The sequence below is a fragment of the Gasterosteus aculeatus genome, chromosome 11, assembly GCF_964276395.1.
Source record: "Gasterosteus aculeatus chromosome 11, fGasAcu3.hap1.1, whole genome shotgun sequence".
NCBI classification, from domain to species: domain Eukaryota; kingdom Metazoa; phylum Chordata; class Actinopteri; order Perciformes; family Gasterosteidae; genus Gasterosteus; species Gasterosteus aculeatus.
In genome coordinates, this window is record NC_135699.1 from 16,068,381 (window position 1) to 16,085,464 (window position 17,084).

General features: G+C 49.3%; 1 protein-coding gene across 3 annotated transcripts; it reads left to right on the forward strand.

Annotated features, from left to right (window-relative positions):
- Window positions 1-113: 113 nt before the first annotated feature.
- On the forward strand, window positions 114-16,279 carry ttyh3a (tweety family member 3a). 3 transcript variants are annotated; one of them, XM_078084067.1, is made up of 16 exons: window positions 122-543; window positions 997-1,179; window positions 3,548-3,717; window positions 5,341-5,452; window positions 5,619-5,839; window positions 6,239-6,334; window positions 7,018-7,090; window positions 7,486-7,561; window positions 9,434-9,489; window positions 10,007-10,099; window positions 10,531-10,623; window positions 11,062-11,198; window positions 12,061-12,234; window positions 12,514-12,589; window positions 13,349-13,450; window positions 14,445-16,279. In XM_078084067.1, the coding sequence occupies exons 2-15, from the start codon at window positions 1,054-1,056 to the stop codon at window positions 13,427-13,429; spliced, it is 1,584 nt and encodes a 527-aa protein (XP_077940193.1). In that variant the 5' UTR covers window positions 122-543; window positions 997-1,053; the 3' UTR covers window positions 13,430-13,450; window positions 14,445-16,279. The 3 variants fall into 3 exon arrangements, with proteins under 3 accessions (XP_040047891.1, XP_077940193.1, XP_077940192.1); XM_040191957.2 differs by lacking the exon at window positions 13,349-13,450 and having other exon boundaries at window positions 114-543; XM_078084066.1 differs by lacking the exon at window positions 13,349-13,450 and having other exon boundaries at window positions 209-231.
- Window positions 16,280-17,084: the final 805 nt, after the last annotated feature.

Consider the following 17,084-nt stretch of genomic DNA (forward strand, 5'->3'; position numbering starts at 1 on the left):
AAGTAGTAAAATTTCACATCATTTTTTGGAGAGCAATGCGCGTTGTCATGAATCACCGCCGTCTCGGTTGAATTCACATCTGCAAAGTAGTTCTCGCAATTCCGACACCACCCGAATCTCTCATTAGCGCGACAACATGGCGCCTCTGGGTGGCGCTATCGGGTTACTTTTTGTGCCGGTTGAGGTGCGGTGCGTTGCGGGTCGGGGTGGACTGCCAGCTGGGTGAACGTCGTGAGGAGTGTCTTTCCCCCCCCCCCCACACACACACACACACACACCTCCCGAATATCTCTGCGCCCAATAACTGGATGGAGGTTTCACTCGGATGCGCTCGTCTGATCGGTGGAAGTGGAATAAAAAGAGAAGAGAGGAACCGAGGAAACACAAACGAAACAAAACCGGACGCAATCAACGGCGGAGCAGAATGACAAGTGGAACAAGTAGTGCAACAAAAGAGACTTCTTGCTGTAATTCGCATCCGCGGACTGAACTAACCAGCAGCTCAACCGGCTAACGTTAGCTGCATCCCCGGTATAACCAACGGTAACGTTAGCTCTATTATTTTTATAAAGAAAACGTTAATGTTTAATGTATCACGGGCCGGTTTGAGTTTACATCAACTATCACAACAGAGTCCCAGTCGGCGATACGACACGGACTGAAGTGGACCAGTTAACGAGCTAAAACACCCTCGCGTCGCACGGAATAAACGCTGTAACGTTAGCTAGCTTTAGCTACCGGTTAACGTTAGCAAGCTAAGCTACCAGCGTTACAGTTAGCGAGCTGCTGTTGTTGTTGTTCTGGTCGTACTTGTGGTTATTACTCATTTATAACCGTATACAATAACATGGCGAGTTTCTAACGCACGGGTCCCTTTAGTTGAACGAACTTGACACAGTCAGGCCAACACTTTGCGTTCACGTTACTCAGCCGCGGCGCTAGCTTACTAACTCGGAGTTGTGCGGACTCGGTGAAGCGGCTTCTCTGTGCTTACAGACTCGAGCGTCCTCGCCCGCCTGCTGCCGCTGAGCGGATCCCCGTCACGTTCTCGCCATGGCAGCGGTGCTGAGCTACTCTCCGCCGTGGTGGGTCAACGCTCTGCACAGACTTCCCCATTTCAACTTCAAGTTGGAGCAAACGAGCAGTGATTTCCGACCCGAGGACTGGACCTATCAACAGGTAAAAGCCGAACCACCTCACTGACCCAAGACGAATGCGTCCTCCTCATTCTGGAGGACAATACGGAGAATTCATGGTGACCTGTTTGCACCTGTTCCCCTTCCTCACCTTTTGATCCCCGTCACCATCTGTGTGTCTGTCCATGTCTTGACCTTTTTGACATGATTCAACCAGCCGTCACCGTGTGGGACAATGCATGCCCCTTAAATCGACCTTAAGGGCCATATAGTTTGTATTTAGTCAATATGTAATCAGAACCAGTGTTCGTTATGTCACATAAGGGGCTTGTTGGCTCTAAAGTACCTTTGCACAAAGCCGTGGCTGCTCAAGATGTGTGGATTAAAGAGGTTCGTGGTAGCAGAGGTCCATAAGTAGCCTGATGAGCGGCTGAGAGGGGGGGAGGGGAATGCACAGCAGGGCATTTGTTCACAAGTTTGATATTAAAGAGACTCCAAATTTAGGTCAGGTGATCCTTTATTTTGTTTATTGCAGATGTAGCTTTAGCAGGCGTTTCTGTTACGCCTTGTTGTTCGAGTTGCAGGTTACAACACTATTCTGGAGACACCTTTAGCTTTGACCCACCGCATCCAGTGAAACGACTCTGCATATACTGTATATCCTTATTGAAAATGCAATCACTGACTGTGTCTCAGCTGAACACTCAAAGAACTCCTACAAATCCCTCAGATCCACCTAAGAAATTCTGTGAAAACTGTTGATTCAGCTGTTCGAATAAATGATGTGCAGTCACATCGGATGGATGGTTGCTCAATTTTTCACGGCCGTGATGAAGAGTAAAATGTACTGACATCGTTGGACCATAACTTCATTCCAATTTGTCTTTGGTTCATTGATTACTGGACTTTGTTTATGCAGCTTCTTCCTTCCCGAAGCCCATGTGGTGCTGTGTTTTTTTTATAAGGCTCTCCGAGACCGGTTATTGAGCCAGTAGAGTTATAGTTTCAGAGTCCGCTGAGGGAATCAGTGAAAAGAGGGTTATTTTCAACTCAAGTGAGAAATCGCCAGACATGGTCTGCAGACTTGTGAGAACGGTGCGTCCATTCTACAGTGCCGCTGTGATTCACAAAATGCAGAAGTGACTCATCGCTCCTGAGAAACGGAAAGACGAGCTCCAGACATGCATCATCCTCGGTGGCAGTCATGTGTTGAAGATTGTGCAGGCGTTCGTGTTCGCCGAATGAAGGTAATCCAAGGTGTAAAACTAAACATCCATGTTGGACTTAGACCGACCGGTGTCGGCGTCAGAGATTGGCGAGTTGGTGGAAGAGATGATCTAGTTCAGACACAATGAGTATTTACCTGAGGTGTCACTGGAGTGCGTTTACCAAAAACAGTGGGTTTTTATGACATGATGTCGGGAGGCTTTTCCCTGGTAAGACACAGGAAGGACTCATTGGCTGGATAACGGCTGCAGCTGTTTGGCAAACAGCGTCCCTATTTAAAGGATGAGGACATTCAGTGGAAACATAATGCATATGTTAATAAAATGCAGGTGGTGCAGCTGTTGGAGCACAATATGTGCATTACCTCAACCAGAACAAAACATAAGAGGTCATGATTAGACCGGCTCACTTAACCACACGGTGATGACAGGCCGCTAATGGCCGCCCCTGCAGCGCTCTCACCCAGGATTCAGCTCCGGTCTCGGCTGGTCAGCTCGCAGCAGTGCTCATTATAGGACTACCCCCATCAATATATAACCTTGGGTGCCTTTTGTGTTGATGCTGTGGAAGCAATCTACCAAAAGTAACATGCTGAAGTATGATTGTAGTTTTAACTCGTGGATCGGACTGGACACTATTACTGGACTATAACGCAGCCTGTAAAACCAGGCAAAGAGCACACTGATGCCATGTTACGATATCTTAAATATGTGGTCTCCTATCACGATATCAATAAGCCTCCAATTATTCCAAGATTTTAGCTCGACCGTGAACTGGGTCTGCAGCCGCTGCCCCGGGACGCGTCCGTCACTGCCAACCCAGCAAGCGTCGACTTTTTTACAGAACAAAAGAGGGGGAAAAAGGGTGGAAATGTGCCCCCGGTGTGAGAGAGGATCCATTGAACAACGAGGCCCTCCGTCTGACCTATATAGGAGGAGATAATACAGTTTTACCCTCTTAGACCTTTATTTGGGGATGAAAATCCACAATGCTTGCCCTCGATTCGATTTAGGACAAATGGGACATATGATTCTGATATACTAATTAAAGCTGAAAGTATAATACGTTCCCTCTCTAGGAGGGCCATGCATTAGCTGCTCTAGAAGCCCATTATCCCTGCGGTTATTGATGTGGGAAACGTCCCAGCTATGAAGTGTCCATAACCCCGTCCCTCTGTCCACCAGTCCATCCTTCTGCTGGGCGGACTGGCGCTGGTCTGCCTGGCCCTGGACCTCGTGTTCCTGCTCTTCTACTCCATTTGTCTTTGCTGCCGGCGGAGCAAAAGCGAGGATCGGCCCAACGCCGACTGCTGCTGCACAGCGTGGTGCGTCATCATCGCAACACTCGTCTGCAGGTGAGCATTCGGCCCAGGTGCCCCCCCCCCCCCCCCGAGAATCAACAAGGAGAAGTAGGCATCAACACCTCAGGAGTGAATCGTCTCTAAGATGCATTCACCCTTCGCTGCTTCGCGTTCACACACCCTGAGACAAAGATACAGGAAGCGGGGAGTCACCAGTCAGCGGCAAACCAATCTCAGCTAGATATGAGAATCCTGCGTGAAGGATGTGGTCAGTGCTGAACGCTGGAAAGTGTACAGATACACAGAGATACGAGAACTTACCAACTAACAGCTGAGGCTCAGTTGCTCAGAATTTCAAAATAAAATGGACTTCAGAACCTTCAGATTCCTATCAAATAAGAAGCTGAAGCCCAAAGGACACAATGTCCCCACGTTTAGAATCTAAGGTGACACTTCCACCCCGACTGACAGCCACAAATTCACATTGAAAAACAATTAAGTGCTGAACTTATTTGGTATTTTTAATGACAGCCGCTGAATACATATTAGTTTGGGATTGTTGTCACGAAGAAAAAAAACAAAGCACAAAATGCTACAAACATCCACTGGCTTCATATTTCTTTTATCGCGTGAGAACCTTCTACCACTGAACACTGCATTAGCTTCCAGTTTTCCTCTTGCTGTTGAGCGGAGAGCGAACGCGGGCTGATTCAGAGCCGCACAAAGAGCCCGGCGACCCAGCGAGTACAAGAACTGCATCGCAATCACCGCATCTGTTTACACGCTGCTGCCAACGCAGCAAAGCCACAGGTTTCAGTGAAAACAGGAAGAAGGTCCTTCGTTTCATTGTTTAGTTTCTGTTCTTTGATGGCGGCCATGCACTGCACACGGCACTGAACCAATACCAACTACATTCAAACCATCCAAGCCGTGAGGTCGGTTTTTCTTTTTTTTTCCTCTTCTTTTTTTCCACACTGAGTGTGAGAGGAAGAGATTAGAAGCCCACCAGGAAGCAGGAAAAACCCATCGATGCCCTGAGTGCCGCTGGCTTTGACCGGGCTCATTTAGCTCGGAGTGGTTCGTCACCATCATCATCATCATCATCATTATCGCGCTACTTTGAAAAAGCTTCCACCCCGTCACAGGATGGGGGTTTAGCAAAAAGACCCATCAGCTGCCACACACAACCAGATATCGGTTCTAGCGATCAAAATGCTTCTCGGGGATCAGACAGGGAGTTTATTTTTTGACACTGTTATACATAAACCAATATCACTGTGAAAAGCTTCTCCTCTGTTTACCAAGACAGAGGATGGAACAGTGCATACGGATGAATCGTCAGAATGTTTTATTTCTTTTTATGTGTTTTTTTACAAACTGCTTCCTGCTCATTCTACCACCTGAGGGCCGTCCTCCTGCCTCAGGGCAGCCTTTGTCAGCCGCAGTGTGGGCTTCGGGGGCGCATAGCTGGTCCATTCCTCTGTGTTTCCATGGTTCTGTATGGGGTCTTTCTGCTGCAGCTGAAAGGAGCCCGTTGACTGGGCTCTGGACCAGCAGGGTTAATGTGGAGTTCACACGGCCCCCTCGCCGGCCCGCTCTCTGTGTCTCTTCTAGCTAATCCCTCCTCCTCACCAACCCCTGTCTCCCCCACCCCTTCCTTTTGTCCCCCCCCCCCAGCGCTGGCATTGCTGTCGGTTTCTATGGCAACGGCGAGACTTGTGACGGAGTGAACCGGCTGACGTACTCCTTGCGCCATGCCAACCGCACAATCACTGGAGTGGAGAAGCTGGTAAGACTGGAGGGCGCAAATTATCCCAACTTGTTTAAATATTCATTGCCCGTCTGCCATGAACATGGACCCCCCCCCCCCCCCATCCCCCGGGCAGAGCTGTGTTGTGCATCCCCCTTTTCCCTCAACTCCACCGTGACCTTGTTTGTCCCTGTGCCGGCTCTAGGTGTACGACAGCACATCCTCGTTGAACCAGACGGTGGAAACCAATCTGCAGCAGCTGGAGGGCCAGTATGCGCAGCACGCGGACTACCTGTCCATCATCCAAAAGCTGCAGGCCCAGCTGGACGAGCTGGTCAGACAGATGGTGGAGGTCCCCTTCTGGGAAAGAGCCGACATCTCCCTGGAGGAGCTGGCCGGCACCATCGAGCTGTACGACTGGTACAGGTGAGGCTGCGATGGAGCACAGAGCTCATTCAAACAAAGGCTGCCACAATGCAACACATTACACATTCAGCTCCTGGCGGATGCTGCAGAGTGAGGCGTGGCAGCAGCACCGAGCCACGCAGACAACAACACACTCCGATTCATTTTAGTGCCTCTGAGTTCACAGTTACACGTTAGCCCGTCTTTTTCCTGGTGGGATAAAGATGGAAATGTTTCTTGAAATCCTGCCGTGAGAGCTTAAAATAAATGTTTTGAATGTTGATTGTTTATTATATAATCATTTCCTTCTATAAACTGAGAGATTAAACTACTGAGCTTGATCTAAAGATGGAGCTCCCTCCGCCGGTTCCTGTCTTTCGATGCTACGCCGCAGGTTGCTAACGGCGTGCGTCCCCACAGGTGGCTGGGCTACGTAGGCCTGCTCCTCTTCGACGTCCTCATCTGCCTCCTGGTGCTGTTCGGCCTCATACGCAACTCCAAGGCAACACTCGTAGGGTGAGTCCCGGCACCGGGGAGAATCATTCTGCCCCGGGAGCTTACTGCTGTCTGCTGAATGAGGGCTAGTAAATGTACGCGGAGCCTTCAACCGATCAAGGCCACCTTGTCATTACCATCCAGTCGGGATGAATTTATGCCCTAAAACATATCAGCAGTATTTGGGTGATCACTAATGACACTTAATGACTCGCTTAACTATGCAGAGTTGCCCTTTCATTACTAATGTGTGTGTTTGTATGTAACAGATCAGCTACACAAGGCTACTTCCATTTTGTAGGCACTAAAAATGCTGATGTAAACGCAGTAAAGAATGCTCAGTTTTCCCTTTTTAATGGTAGATCAGAGCAACAAAACAAAAAGGTAATGAAACAAATAAACTGCACATAGTACATTAAATACGTCATAAATATGCCTTGTATTTTAGAGTAAGTTTCACGTCTTATGACCTTATGAAGCTCCTTTTTAAGGACCTCTACTTTCTCATTTTGTTCTTGCTTGGTCCAACCTAAAAATTCCCATTAGCAACATTACTTTCACTGGCAATAGAAAGGCACGGGGGGGCTCGACGCATACTTAAGGAACTACGTGTTTGGCTTGAATCCCCCCCCCCTGCTGCAGTGTGCAGATGAACAGTACTGCTGTGACGCCGCAGGCTAAAGGTACTTGAACTCTCTCCCCAGGGTGTGCGTGTTTGGCGTGGTCGCTCTGGTGATCAGCTGGGTCTCCCTGGGGCTGGAGTTCGCCGCGTCAGCGGTAAGTGTCACACAGACAGAGCGTTAGCCTGTTTCTTTTGGGGTGTAGCCGCACAGCTCATTACGTGTAATTGGGTAAAACTATTTAGCTAAGGGCTGCAGAATTTGGCCTCGCAAGAACATTGAACATTGACATTGCTAAAAATGTGCCACGGAGCGGAAGAGACCAGAAACGTCTGTATGACGTAATGCCATGTAGTAGCCTGGATAAACTTAAATTAACGACCCCCAAGAAGCGTTAAGAAACCGAGTGTTTAGGATTCGCATTGTGGGCAAACTATTGCAGCTCATTAGGCGACTGAATGGAGGAGAAGAGCGACTTAATTGACTCTCGGCCCTCAGCCGGGAGGCTAAAACCGATGTTCCACCCGACATGACAGTATCTTCTTTTTCCAGACCGCCAGTGACTTCTGTGTTTCTCCTGACACGTATGTCACCGAGATGGCCGATCGGTACGCCGTCATTGATCAAGGTGAGAACAGCGCTCGGGTTTCCCTCATAGGGTGCTGGGCCGCTGCAAAGAGACGGCTCTTGTGTTGTTCGCTGCGACGCCTCTTTTGAAATGGTGAACATGAGTCATCTGACACCGAAGAGGACACTCCAGCCGGAGTCGTTTAGTCCCCTCCCCCTTCCGGGCGCCAGTGCTCTTGATTATCGTGCAGCAGTGAGGCGGCATTGTTCTGATGAGAGGGGCTCGGTCTCGTCCGTGGTCCATGAAGAGTCTCTAAAAATGGCTGCCACATCTGCGGCAGGGTCAAGAGGGCAACGAGCCTCCCTTTATAAGCAGCACAGAAGCCTCTAACACGCCACCGCTTAGTAATTACCCAATCTGCCCCATGATGGGAGGCGTGTGAGGGGGAGATAAGAGCTGTGGAGGAGAGGATCAAACACTGCATGTTTCCTACATCCCCCCCCTCGGCCTTTGCATGTTAAGATGGTGCTCAGACTTCCTGCTTCAGAATTTGTCCTTTTCCTGCTCTCCTCTCTAAAACCCGGCGATTACTTAATGCACGAATTGAGCGCTTGGTTTAATCGGGACAGAAAACCAGAGCATCAGCTGCTGACGTCGCGTTGAGCACCAACTCACTCTTCAAACTAAACCGGGTTATTGTGCAGATATGAAGCTGTGATTTGCTCCGGGGCTGATTCGTGCAGAATGTTTTATTTTTTTCTTCTATTTTTACCCTGCAGCACATGTTAACTGTTCAGCTGTTGTATTAAGCTTGATTCTATTATGGAAATATTCCTCACAAAGAAAACATAGCATTCGATTGCAAACCTCGAGATATTATTTTCCTTTATATGGAGAACATCTTTCCCAGTGGTTTTGTATTTTCCCGTCACAGCTCAGGGCTCCTTAAAACAGCAGACAGTGTGTTTTTATTACAGCAGATTTATTGCTTCCCTCCCCTGGATAACTGCTGTATTTTCTTGAACGCGCATCATTCCAGCCACCCTCGCTGTTGCTCTTCGTTCCTCTTTCTCCTCGTTGCACAATAGTGTCTCAATCCAGACGGAGAGAGCGAGCGTTAATCCGTGCGATACGTCGTGGAGTGGCCCGTTGGTCCGAGGGTTCCAACTTACCACCGTGATGCAGGATTTTGTTGATCTTGTTTTGAGGTTTTTCTCTTAAGTGTTTTCTTGATAATAAGAAATCCCTTTTTGACTCCCTCTCCAAGCCAAAACGTTTAACCTGGTGGGAAGTGCGGCCAAAAGTGTCCAATAAACAGGCCGATAATAAACCCCATTGTAAACCGAGTAATGGGCAACAAATTGTTCATTTAACGCTTCGTGGGGAAAAGAGAACCATGTTATACTGCATCCTTAAACTTGAGTCATAATATTGGCTGCAAGAATCTCTCACCAGTGGCGACTCAGGACATCCTCTCCTCCTCGTATGTCTATATATAAGTGTGTGTGTGGGTGCCCGTGTGAACAGAGCTCTCTGCACCGTGAGTCCGCCGGGCCGCGTGGGAATTTGGAGCTCCTGGACGTCACTCACCCGCCCTCGGCGGCGCCGGCGCTCTCGTATACGTGGACGTCGTTGTTGCTTTTGAGTCACCCGGCAAGGATCTTTCTCATCCAAGTCGCACCCAAAGTCTCTGTGCACAGAATACACGTTGGTGCTGTTGTCGGAGTCTGCGTGAGAAGGCTTTTACTTTTGTGTGCTTGTTGCGGCGTTTAGGGGGAAACACACGTGTGAACTTCATTCTTTTTGAAGCTCAGGATTTAGTGAATTCTTGTTATTTATCGGCCAACATATAGATGCACACTGAGATATCTGTGATAAGCTGACGAGCCCAGTTCTACCTCCACTAACTTTTTCTGTCCCCGCTGCTCACAGAGATCCTGCAGCACTACCTCAGCTGCAGTTTGGATCGAACAAACCCCTTCCAGCAGGTTAGTTCTTTACATGTTTCTGCATGTCTGAGCACAGGCGTTTCCCTTCAGATGAATACCCACATCACACAGTGTGCTTGTTAAGTGGGTCGGCATTCAGCGGGACAAACACGTCGCACCATAATGTGGGTCGGCGACAAAGTTCATGAGCTCATGAAAAACAAATCAGGCCGACGCTAAAATCACGTGTTTGAAAAGTCGTGTCCGGAACGGGCTGAAGTAGTCAATGCAAAGTGTGTGTGTGTGTGTGTGTGTGTGTGTGTGTGTGTGTGTGTGTGTGTGTGTGTGTGTGTGTGTGTGTGTGTGTGTGTGTCCTTGCATAAGAAAAGTGTGTGTTGGAAGCCAGAGAGGAAGACGGTGCAGTTTGCTTTTAATGGTCCAGCTTCAGCAAACCACATGAATAAATCACAGCTCCTGAGTGCTGTAAAGCAAAGGGAGCGATGGATACATAACGTAATTCCTTTCAGCCGGCATCTCGAAGCCCAGTGATCGAAATAACGGAGGCCCCTTTTTGCAGAAACTCTCCGGGAGCCACAAAGCGCTGGTGGAGATGCAGGACGACGTGTCGGAGCTCCTGCGCTCCGCCACCAGAGAGTACAAACAAACTCAGGTGTGTATGTATCCGGTGCTGTGTGACGACAGACTATCCGGGGGGGGGGGCTTTCACTCTGCTGAGCTGACATTGGGAATAGAGAGGAGCATATTTCACCTCACATGAGCACACATGGAAATGTGCTGAGGCTGTGGAAACGTTTGTATCGGGCTCAGACGGGTTCCCCGCTGGAGGAGGAACCGTCTATTTAAATGTATCATGCATCAAATCGGCCTTTTCAGCGGGTAAAGACAAAGACACCGATAAAGATTTTGATTCACTTGTCACCCATTTCCTTCTCTTTGCAAATCTTCTATTCTTCACTTTTATTACCATTGACAAACTGCCATAATAACAATTACACTCACTTGGTTCCAACGGGCTTTTATTCCAAGCACGCCCCAGATAACAAAGTTGGACTTAAATTCAGTTTTTGTTTTTCTCTGCAGGGAAGTTTAGAAGAGATCCAGGGGATACTGAACACCACAGAGATCAGCCTTCATCAGCTCACCGCGCTGGTGGACTGTCGCAGCCTGCACATGGTGAGCCGGGCAGGACGCGGCGCGCGGGCCGCTGCTCGCGTAGATGGATGAGTTGCGACGGTCGCACGGACCTTTTCTTTGTGCGCGCGTGCGGCCGACTACACCTGTCACCATCGCTAACACTTGCCCTCCTGTCCGCTCGATGCTGGCCTCGTACTTCGCCAGGTGGCGGGGCCGAATGACAAGTACTCTGCTCCCCGAGCGGCGTCCAAAAGTCCACGTGCACACGGGTCTTTTCGCTTCTCGCCACGCGATGAAATGATAGAACACTGCGTCTGACCTACTTTAAATGAGAATCCACGCGCTGGAACAAAATGCTTCTACGGCTTGTGCTTTTGTTTCCTGTTGTCCAGATGTTTTTGATGCAGACCCTGATCTGGTCCACGTGCCAAAGTGAAAGCGCCGTCTTTTCTTTCTTTCTTTCTTTTTTTGTTGCAGGACTTCGTCCAGGCCGTGACGGGGCTGTGTTACGACGGACTGGAGGGCCTCATCTACCTCGTGCTCTTCTCCTTCATCACTGCCCTCATGTTCAGCTCCATTGTTTGCGCCGTGCCTCACACCTGGCAGAGGAAGAGGTGACACGTCCAACTCACCCTTCAACGCACAACCACACACGAAGCAGTGGAAAAAAGGCTTTTAGGGAGAGTTTGTGTGCAGGGCTGCATATAGAGTGAGAAATAATTTAAGGTCACGAGCCTATTAATAAATGATGTTTTTATGGCATTTCTCCTATTCCAGCATGAGATGGACAAACAAAGTCATTCAGTGTAGCCGAGGCTGTTTTTTTTTTCTGCGTGCACAAGGCTCCAGCTGCTTCCTCAGAGAGATTGCTTCCTGTTTGCGAGCCCATAATTGTGCCGAGTTGGCTTAACTCTATCGTAACCACCGCCTGGGCGGCTGTGTTTTTGCGCAGCAGATGAGTTAAAATCATTCTGGTATCTTTGTCCCATCGGGGGCAGATAAGGTTCGCGGGGACGGCTGCGAGGGAAGCGCTCAGCTGCACCACATAATTAACTGATCCCTGCTCACAATCGGGGGGGGCCACGTTCGTCGGTTGGATCTCAGCTGGTGCTTCCTGTTACAAAACAAAGGCTCACACGCCACCAGTCTGTTTGCTCAGTGCTCTCTGCTGAGCTGGTTAGTCACTGGTGTCTAATTCACTTTAACCCTTTCTGGAACTGTAATATTACGCCTGCTGCCCACTGCGAGGTTCTTTTCATCACTACGAAATAGTCAGTAAGTCTCTGGTTTAAATCAAGGTGTTTTTGGACTTGTCCCGTTGGATGAGAGCGAGCCGGTGGATCCGCTCTGCAGGCTGCGGGATGAACACCAGGGGGAGACTCTTTCCCGCTCCTTTGTCATCGGTGGGACAGGGCGGGGGGCGGAGGGGGGCTCCCCTGGCGGTGGTTTCACTGCAGCGCCGCCTGATGTTTGCAGGAACGAGGAGGACAGCGAGGACGAGTCTCTGAGCCACGGGGGGAGACAAAACCACGACAACCTCTACCGGGTCCACATGCCGAGCCTGTACAGCTGCGGCAGCAGCTACGGCAGCGAGACCTCCATCCCCGCCGCCGCCCACACCGTCAGCAACGCACCCGTCACCGAGTACTTGTGAGTCGCCGCCGAATGTCAATCCGAAGAGGGGGGAGGCCCGGTCGGAGGTTGTGTACTTGTTGTGCATCCCCAGAGAAGAGCTGAGCTATGGAGAGCCATACAGCTGTTGCTCTCCAGCTGTGGAGCCTGATGTTGAGGAAACTAGGGGAGAGGATCCCCTGTTTTCTGTGTGCCGAAAGCCGACGTGGAGAGTGCCTGTGTGCGCTGTATTGTTTCATTACTCTTTATCCTCCTCGACTTGTCGTGCCTGATCTCGATGTGTGTTTCCTTCATCAGGGCTCAGAACGCCAACTTTCAGAACTCTCGCTGTGAGAACACGCCTCTGATTGGACGAGAGTCTCCTCCGCCCTCGGTGAGTGTCCCATTTCCTGTTAAGAAAAAAACACAACCGCCGTCGAACTCTGAAACACTTCTGGGTCATTTGTTAGGGAACGACTTAAGTGGGGAAGTGAAACCGGGAACAAAACCGCACACACACACACACACACACACACACACACAGCTGACTGAATATTAGGACTCACAGCCATCACTCTCGTCTCTTTGATTATCTACACACTGAGAGACATCCAGCTCCGTACTACTCATGGATACGGCTGGACGAGGAAGAATTCCCCTTCATGCTTCAGTGGGTGAAGTCAAACCTGAGATTGTGTTTTCAGTAGATGGTGGTTTGAATATTTGGAGAGCAAATAAAGAATCGCCTATACAGACAAACGGCTCCACACATGAAGAGTTCATTCTTACATCGAACCGCTCTGTCTGATCTGACCGACGGTCTGGAGGCTCATCAGTGAAGCGGGGGGGGGGGGGGGGACAGTGCCCTGGATTCTTTGTTTCCCTCCACGTCCACGGTTTGTGATCCTCTACAAGACTTTATGCTGTGAAAGAAGCTTTTTTTTGTCTTTTCAAATTGTGACTTGATGAAAGTTCCCACGGTTAACCATGTACGAGGATCCTCGCCCCCTCCCCCTCTGACCTGAAGCCCCCTGGCCCCAACAGTGTTCACCTGTCTTCCTGGACCTCCACGCTGCTTTGTGTATCTTCTCTATACTCTCTTCTTGTCGTTTTTTTTATTATTATTACTTTTTGTTCCTGCGAATCCATCCAGTTGTATTTGACTGCCGCCGACAGTAACAGCGGTCACAGCTGGCAGTTAAAGCCTTCGGAGAGCTCAAGATCCTTTTGGTAACCTCGTCTGCTATGCTAACAGGTACAAAACCAGCCCGCCTCCTCCACCCGCTCGCCTGTGCCTCCTCTGTGCCCCCCCTCCTCCCCCCAACCTCCCAGCTCCGCTCACCCTCTATCAGGTCCCACCAGGGCTGCTGGACCCCCCCCCCCACCCACCTCCATGTCCTGACTCTTGCTAAATGTCCCACCCGACATTTTGTTTCCTGTATGTGCCCCCCCCCTGGCCTCTTCCCTGCACCACAGACCACTGGGAGGAACAAGTGATGCTGTGACTCTTCCCTGATGAATCAAATATTTTCACAGCAGTATTTGATGGTCATCGTAGCGTAATATGAGTAATATGTAACAATGAGGGCCGTGGAAACGTTTTAGCCGGAGTCTTTCCTGCTTCAAAGACACGTCTGGATGCCGGTTGAACACTGGCGGATATTTAGATCAGTCACTCAGAAGTCGCCACCCTTTGACGGCTGAAGGGAGTCTGTGTGTAAATGTATGACAACATAAGCAGAATATATTACACCACTGCAAAGCCACCGAGTGCCTGAGTTTGCAATGCAGCCTTTCTGTGCTTGTGTCGCATGGGTGCATCCTAAATGTTCACGAATGTGCACGAAAGGTCAAAGGCAGCGAGCGGAATGATTTCAGCCGCCGCCGCGTACCTGCGCAGCTCCCCTGTCCTCCGTAGCCGTGATGTTCTCTCTCTCTGTGTGTGTACGGATCACCTGACCTCCCTTTAGCTTCCAGCGGCGCGGAGCCGCTAGTTTGAGAGGTAACGTGTGTCTCTGGTCTGTGCGATGAGTCGTGTTCCGTAGCGCTTCGATGTGTCCAATCCGTGTTGCTCCACTGCTGCTCTCTGATGCTTCATCGACCCGAAGGGTTTATTGTTTTATTTCAGGGTTTAATGTCTCACGAGGACGTTTTTTTTTTGTAATTGTTTCAACCACAGACTGTGAAAGCTTTAGTCGTGTTTTGCTCCGTGTGTCATTTTCTTTCTTTCTTCTTCTTTTTAAACACAGTACACCTCCAGCATGCGAGTGAAGTACCTGGCCAACAGCCGGCCGGATCCCAACCGCCCCCCTGCAGCCCAGCCCGGCCCCGCGGACCCCTCCCCCCTCACTTAAAATCCCCCCCCAAAAACAAATGTGTGTGTTTTTGTTTTCTCTGCTGGTTGCCCGAAGCAGAACGTGATGAATCTCACGCTCCGCAGTGCTCCTCCCTCTCTGTTCCCCCCCACAATCCTCGGCTGGGTTTTACTATTCCTCTATTCCGGAGCCCGAACCGACCGTTTACACTCAGCTGGTCGTTTCTTTGCGCTCGAACGCACCGTGACACGTGGCCCCCGGGTTGTAGGTTTTCTTTTGTACTGTACTGTGAGAAACGGCTTGCACGCCAACGTGGGAGGAGCCAAGCGTTCTCCCACCTGAAGCGCGGACGCCGTTTCTCACACGACGCGCTCAGCGTGGGTTACACTCGTTTCACAGTCTGCTTGTGGAATTCAAAATGCAGGTTTCGCCAGTTATTGTCTATATACTGTATAATACTGTATATCTCTCACACACACACACACACACACATGTGACGTCTGGGACCACTTTTCCTGCAGTATTGCACGTCTCGCAGGTATAAAAACCCTTTTTCTTGGTACACATTTTTATTTTTATTTTCTACACATTGTCGAGCCACTATTCCACAGCAGGAGACTGAAGCTGTGAACTTTATGGTGGCGCAAGCTCTCTGAGGACAGAAAACAGCTGCACGACGGACATGCAGCTGTTTGGGGAGAAGAGTCTCCGCAGGATGACGACGTTCATCCCAGGAAAAGACGAGAAGTTTTTATACCACTGGAAGAACTGTTTCGAACTGTTTTGAAGACGACGGTGGACGGCGGAGTCGACGTCTTCTGCAACATTCCTGCAGACTTTTTCGATGATTCTTTGCCTCTTCGCCAGACTACTTGTTATTCTCTGCGTGTTCCCGTTGAGTTGAAAAGCCTCATCTCCCTGAACAGAACCGGGCATTGTCCACACACACACACACAGACACACACACAGCAGCTTAAGAGTCACAAACACGTCTTACAGAATCCGACTGCAGGTGTCTGCATATGGAGAGAAACGCCGAGTCTCACAAATGTGTTTTAGCATTTCTAATCGAGTGGACGAGGGTGAGCGGGTGCTGTGAGGGATTGTGATAACTCGGCTCTCTATAATCTGACGATGCTTCGAAGGAGATGTTCCTACTCCTGCTTGCTTCTCGTAGATGTGCGTTGTGACCAGTACAAGTGGTTTTTTGGGAACGTGCCAACAAGTGAAGCACAACTCTTCTGCTCTCTGAAGCTGTTTTTAAATGTCTTAACTTGAGGCCACTTTGTAGAGTTGGCAGCTCGCGGTTGCCCGTGTGATGGGAGGATGAGCCTGACTTTTTTTCAAATCAATTATGCTCTTTAAAACATTATTACACTCATGCAATCGTTGTGTTTCTGGCTAGTTGTCATATTCTCTTTGTTGTTTGTAACGCAAGACGCCTGTACAGATTTTAAACGTTCACAAATGAAGAAGAAAAACAGTGGCGGAAATTGAAATTTCATTTTCTATTTCTTAAGAAGCTTATTCAACTCCTTTTTTTTTAGTTTTTTATTATTTCATTTTAGAATTTCTAGCAAGCACAATGTGTTGCTTCATTAATGTGAATATGGTAAAGTTTTTTTTTCCTGGAAATTAAAATCACTAGATGTTACTTTGTTTTTTATTTCATGCATCATTTTCGCAATCTCTGAAATGTGTTCATGTAAATCCTGTGGTTATATTGGGCTTGAATGCTGTGTTTTAAAATTAAACAAAACTTAACTGTACTGACCTGCCTGTTGGATTATTGGATTTAAAAGCTGATGACCAGGAACCGACACCAGGGGGCAGCACAGCACAGCAGCTACAATGATGCAGTCAATGCTTTGTTGGGTGTTTTAAATGTTATCCTACGTTTGAATCTAACAGGAGAGGCCTGACCAAACTGCCACAGACCCTTAAAACACTGCAGGTCATCTGGGGTCAGTGAGACAAAGCTGTTTAATTTAGTGTGCTCTCTGAACCGATCATTGTAATCCAGAATATTAACCCGGATCCAACTACTGAATCACAGGAACCACCAACCAAGTACCTGTATGAGGTGAAGCGGTGACCGCAGTGTGCAAACAGCAGCAGAATCCGATGTGCTACATGTCCCAGACATCGTGTGTGTGTGTGTGTATCCGGTCGTGCAGCGACAGGCAGCAGAAAGGCCGCTCTGTGCTGCCTGACCTCTCCGGGCCGACAGCAGGCAGAGGTCAGCGCCAGAACCGCCCGTCTGCCAGCTGCTGTCGGCCTCTTAAACTGACTTGATTCGAACAAATTTGGAGCCGCCTTAACTATTCCTTTAATTGTTCATTCAAAACGTAACTTTTTGGTAAAGACCCATCAAACGGGTTTTTGGGTAGTAATCATACAGCACGTCCAGGTACTTCCCGTCTGATGAGGTGAATGTCCAGATGACATCATCTCCTGCGGTCCCTGCTGTTTACCGCGGGGGCCGAACAAAGCCGTGAACAAACAAAGCGTTGATGGACCAAAGATGCAAATGACCATTCACACGGTCTCGCTGTCTAGGAAATTAAATTACCC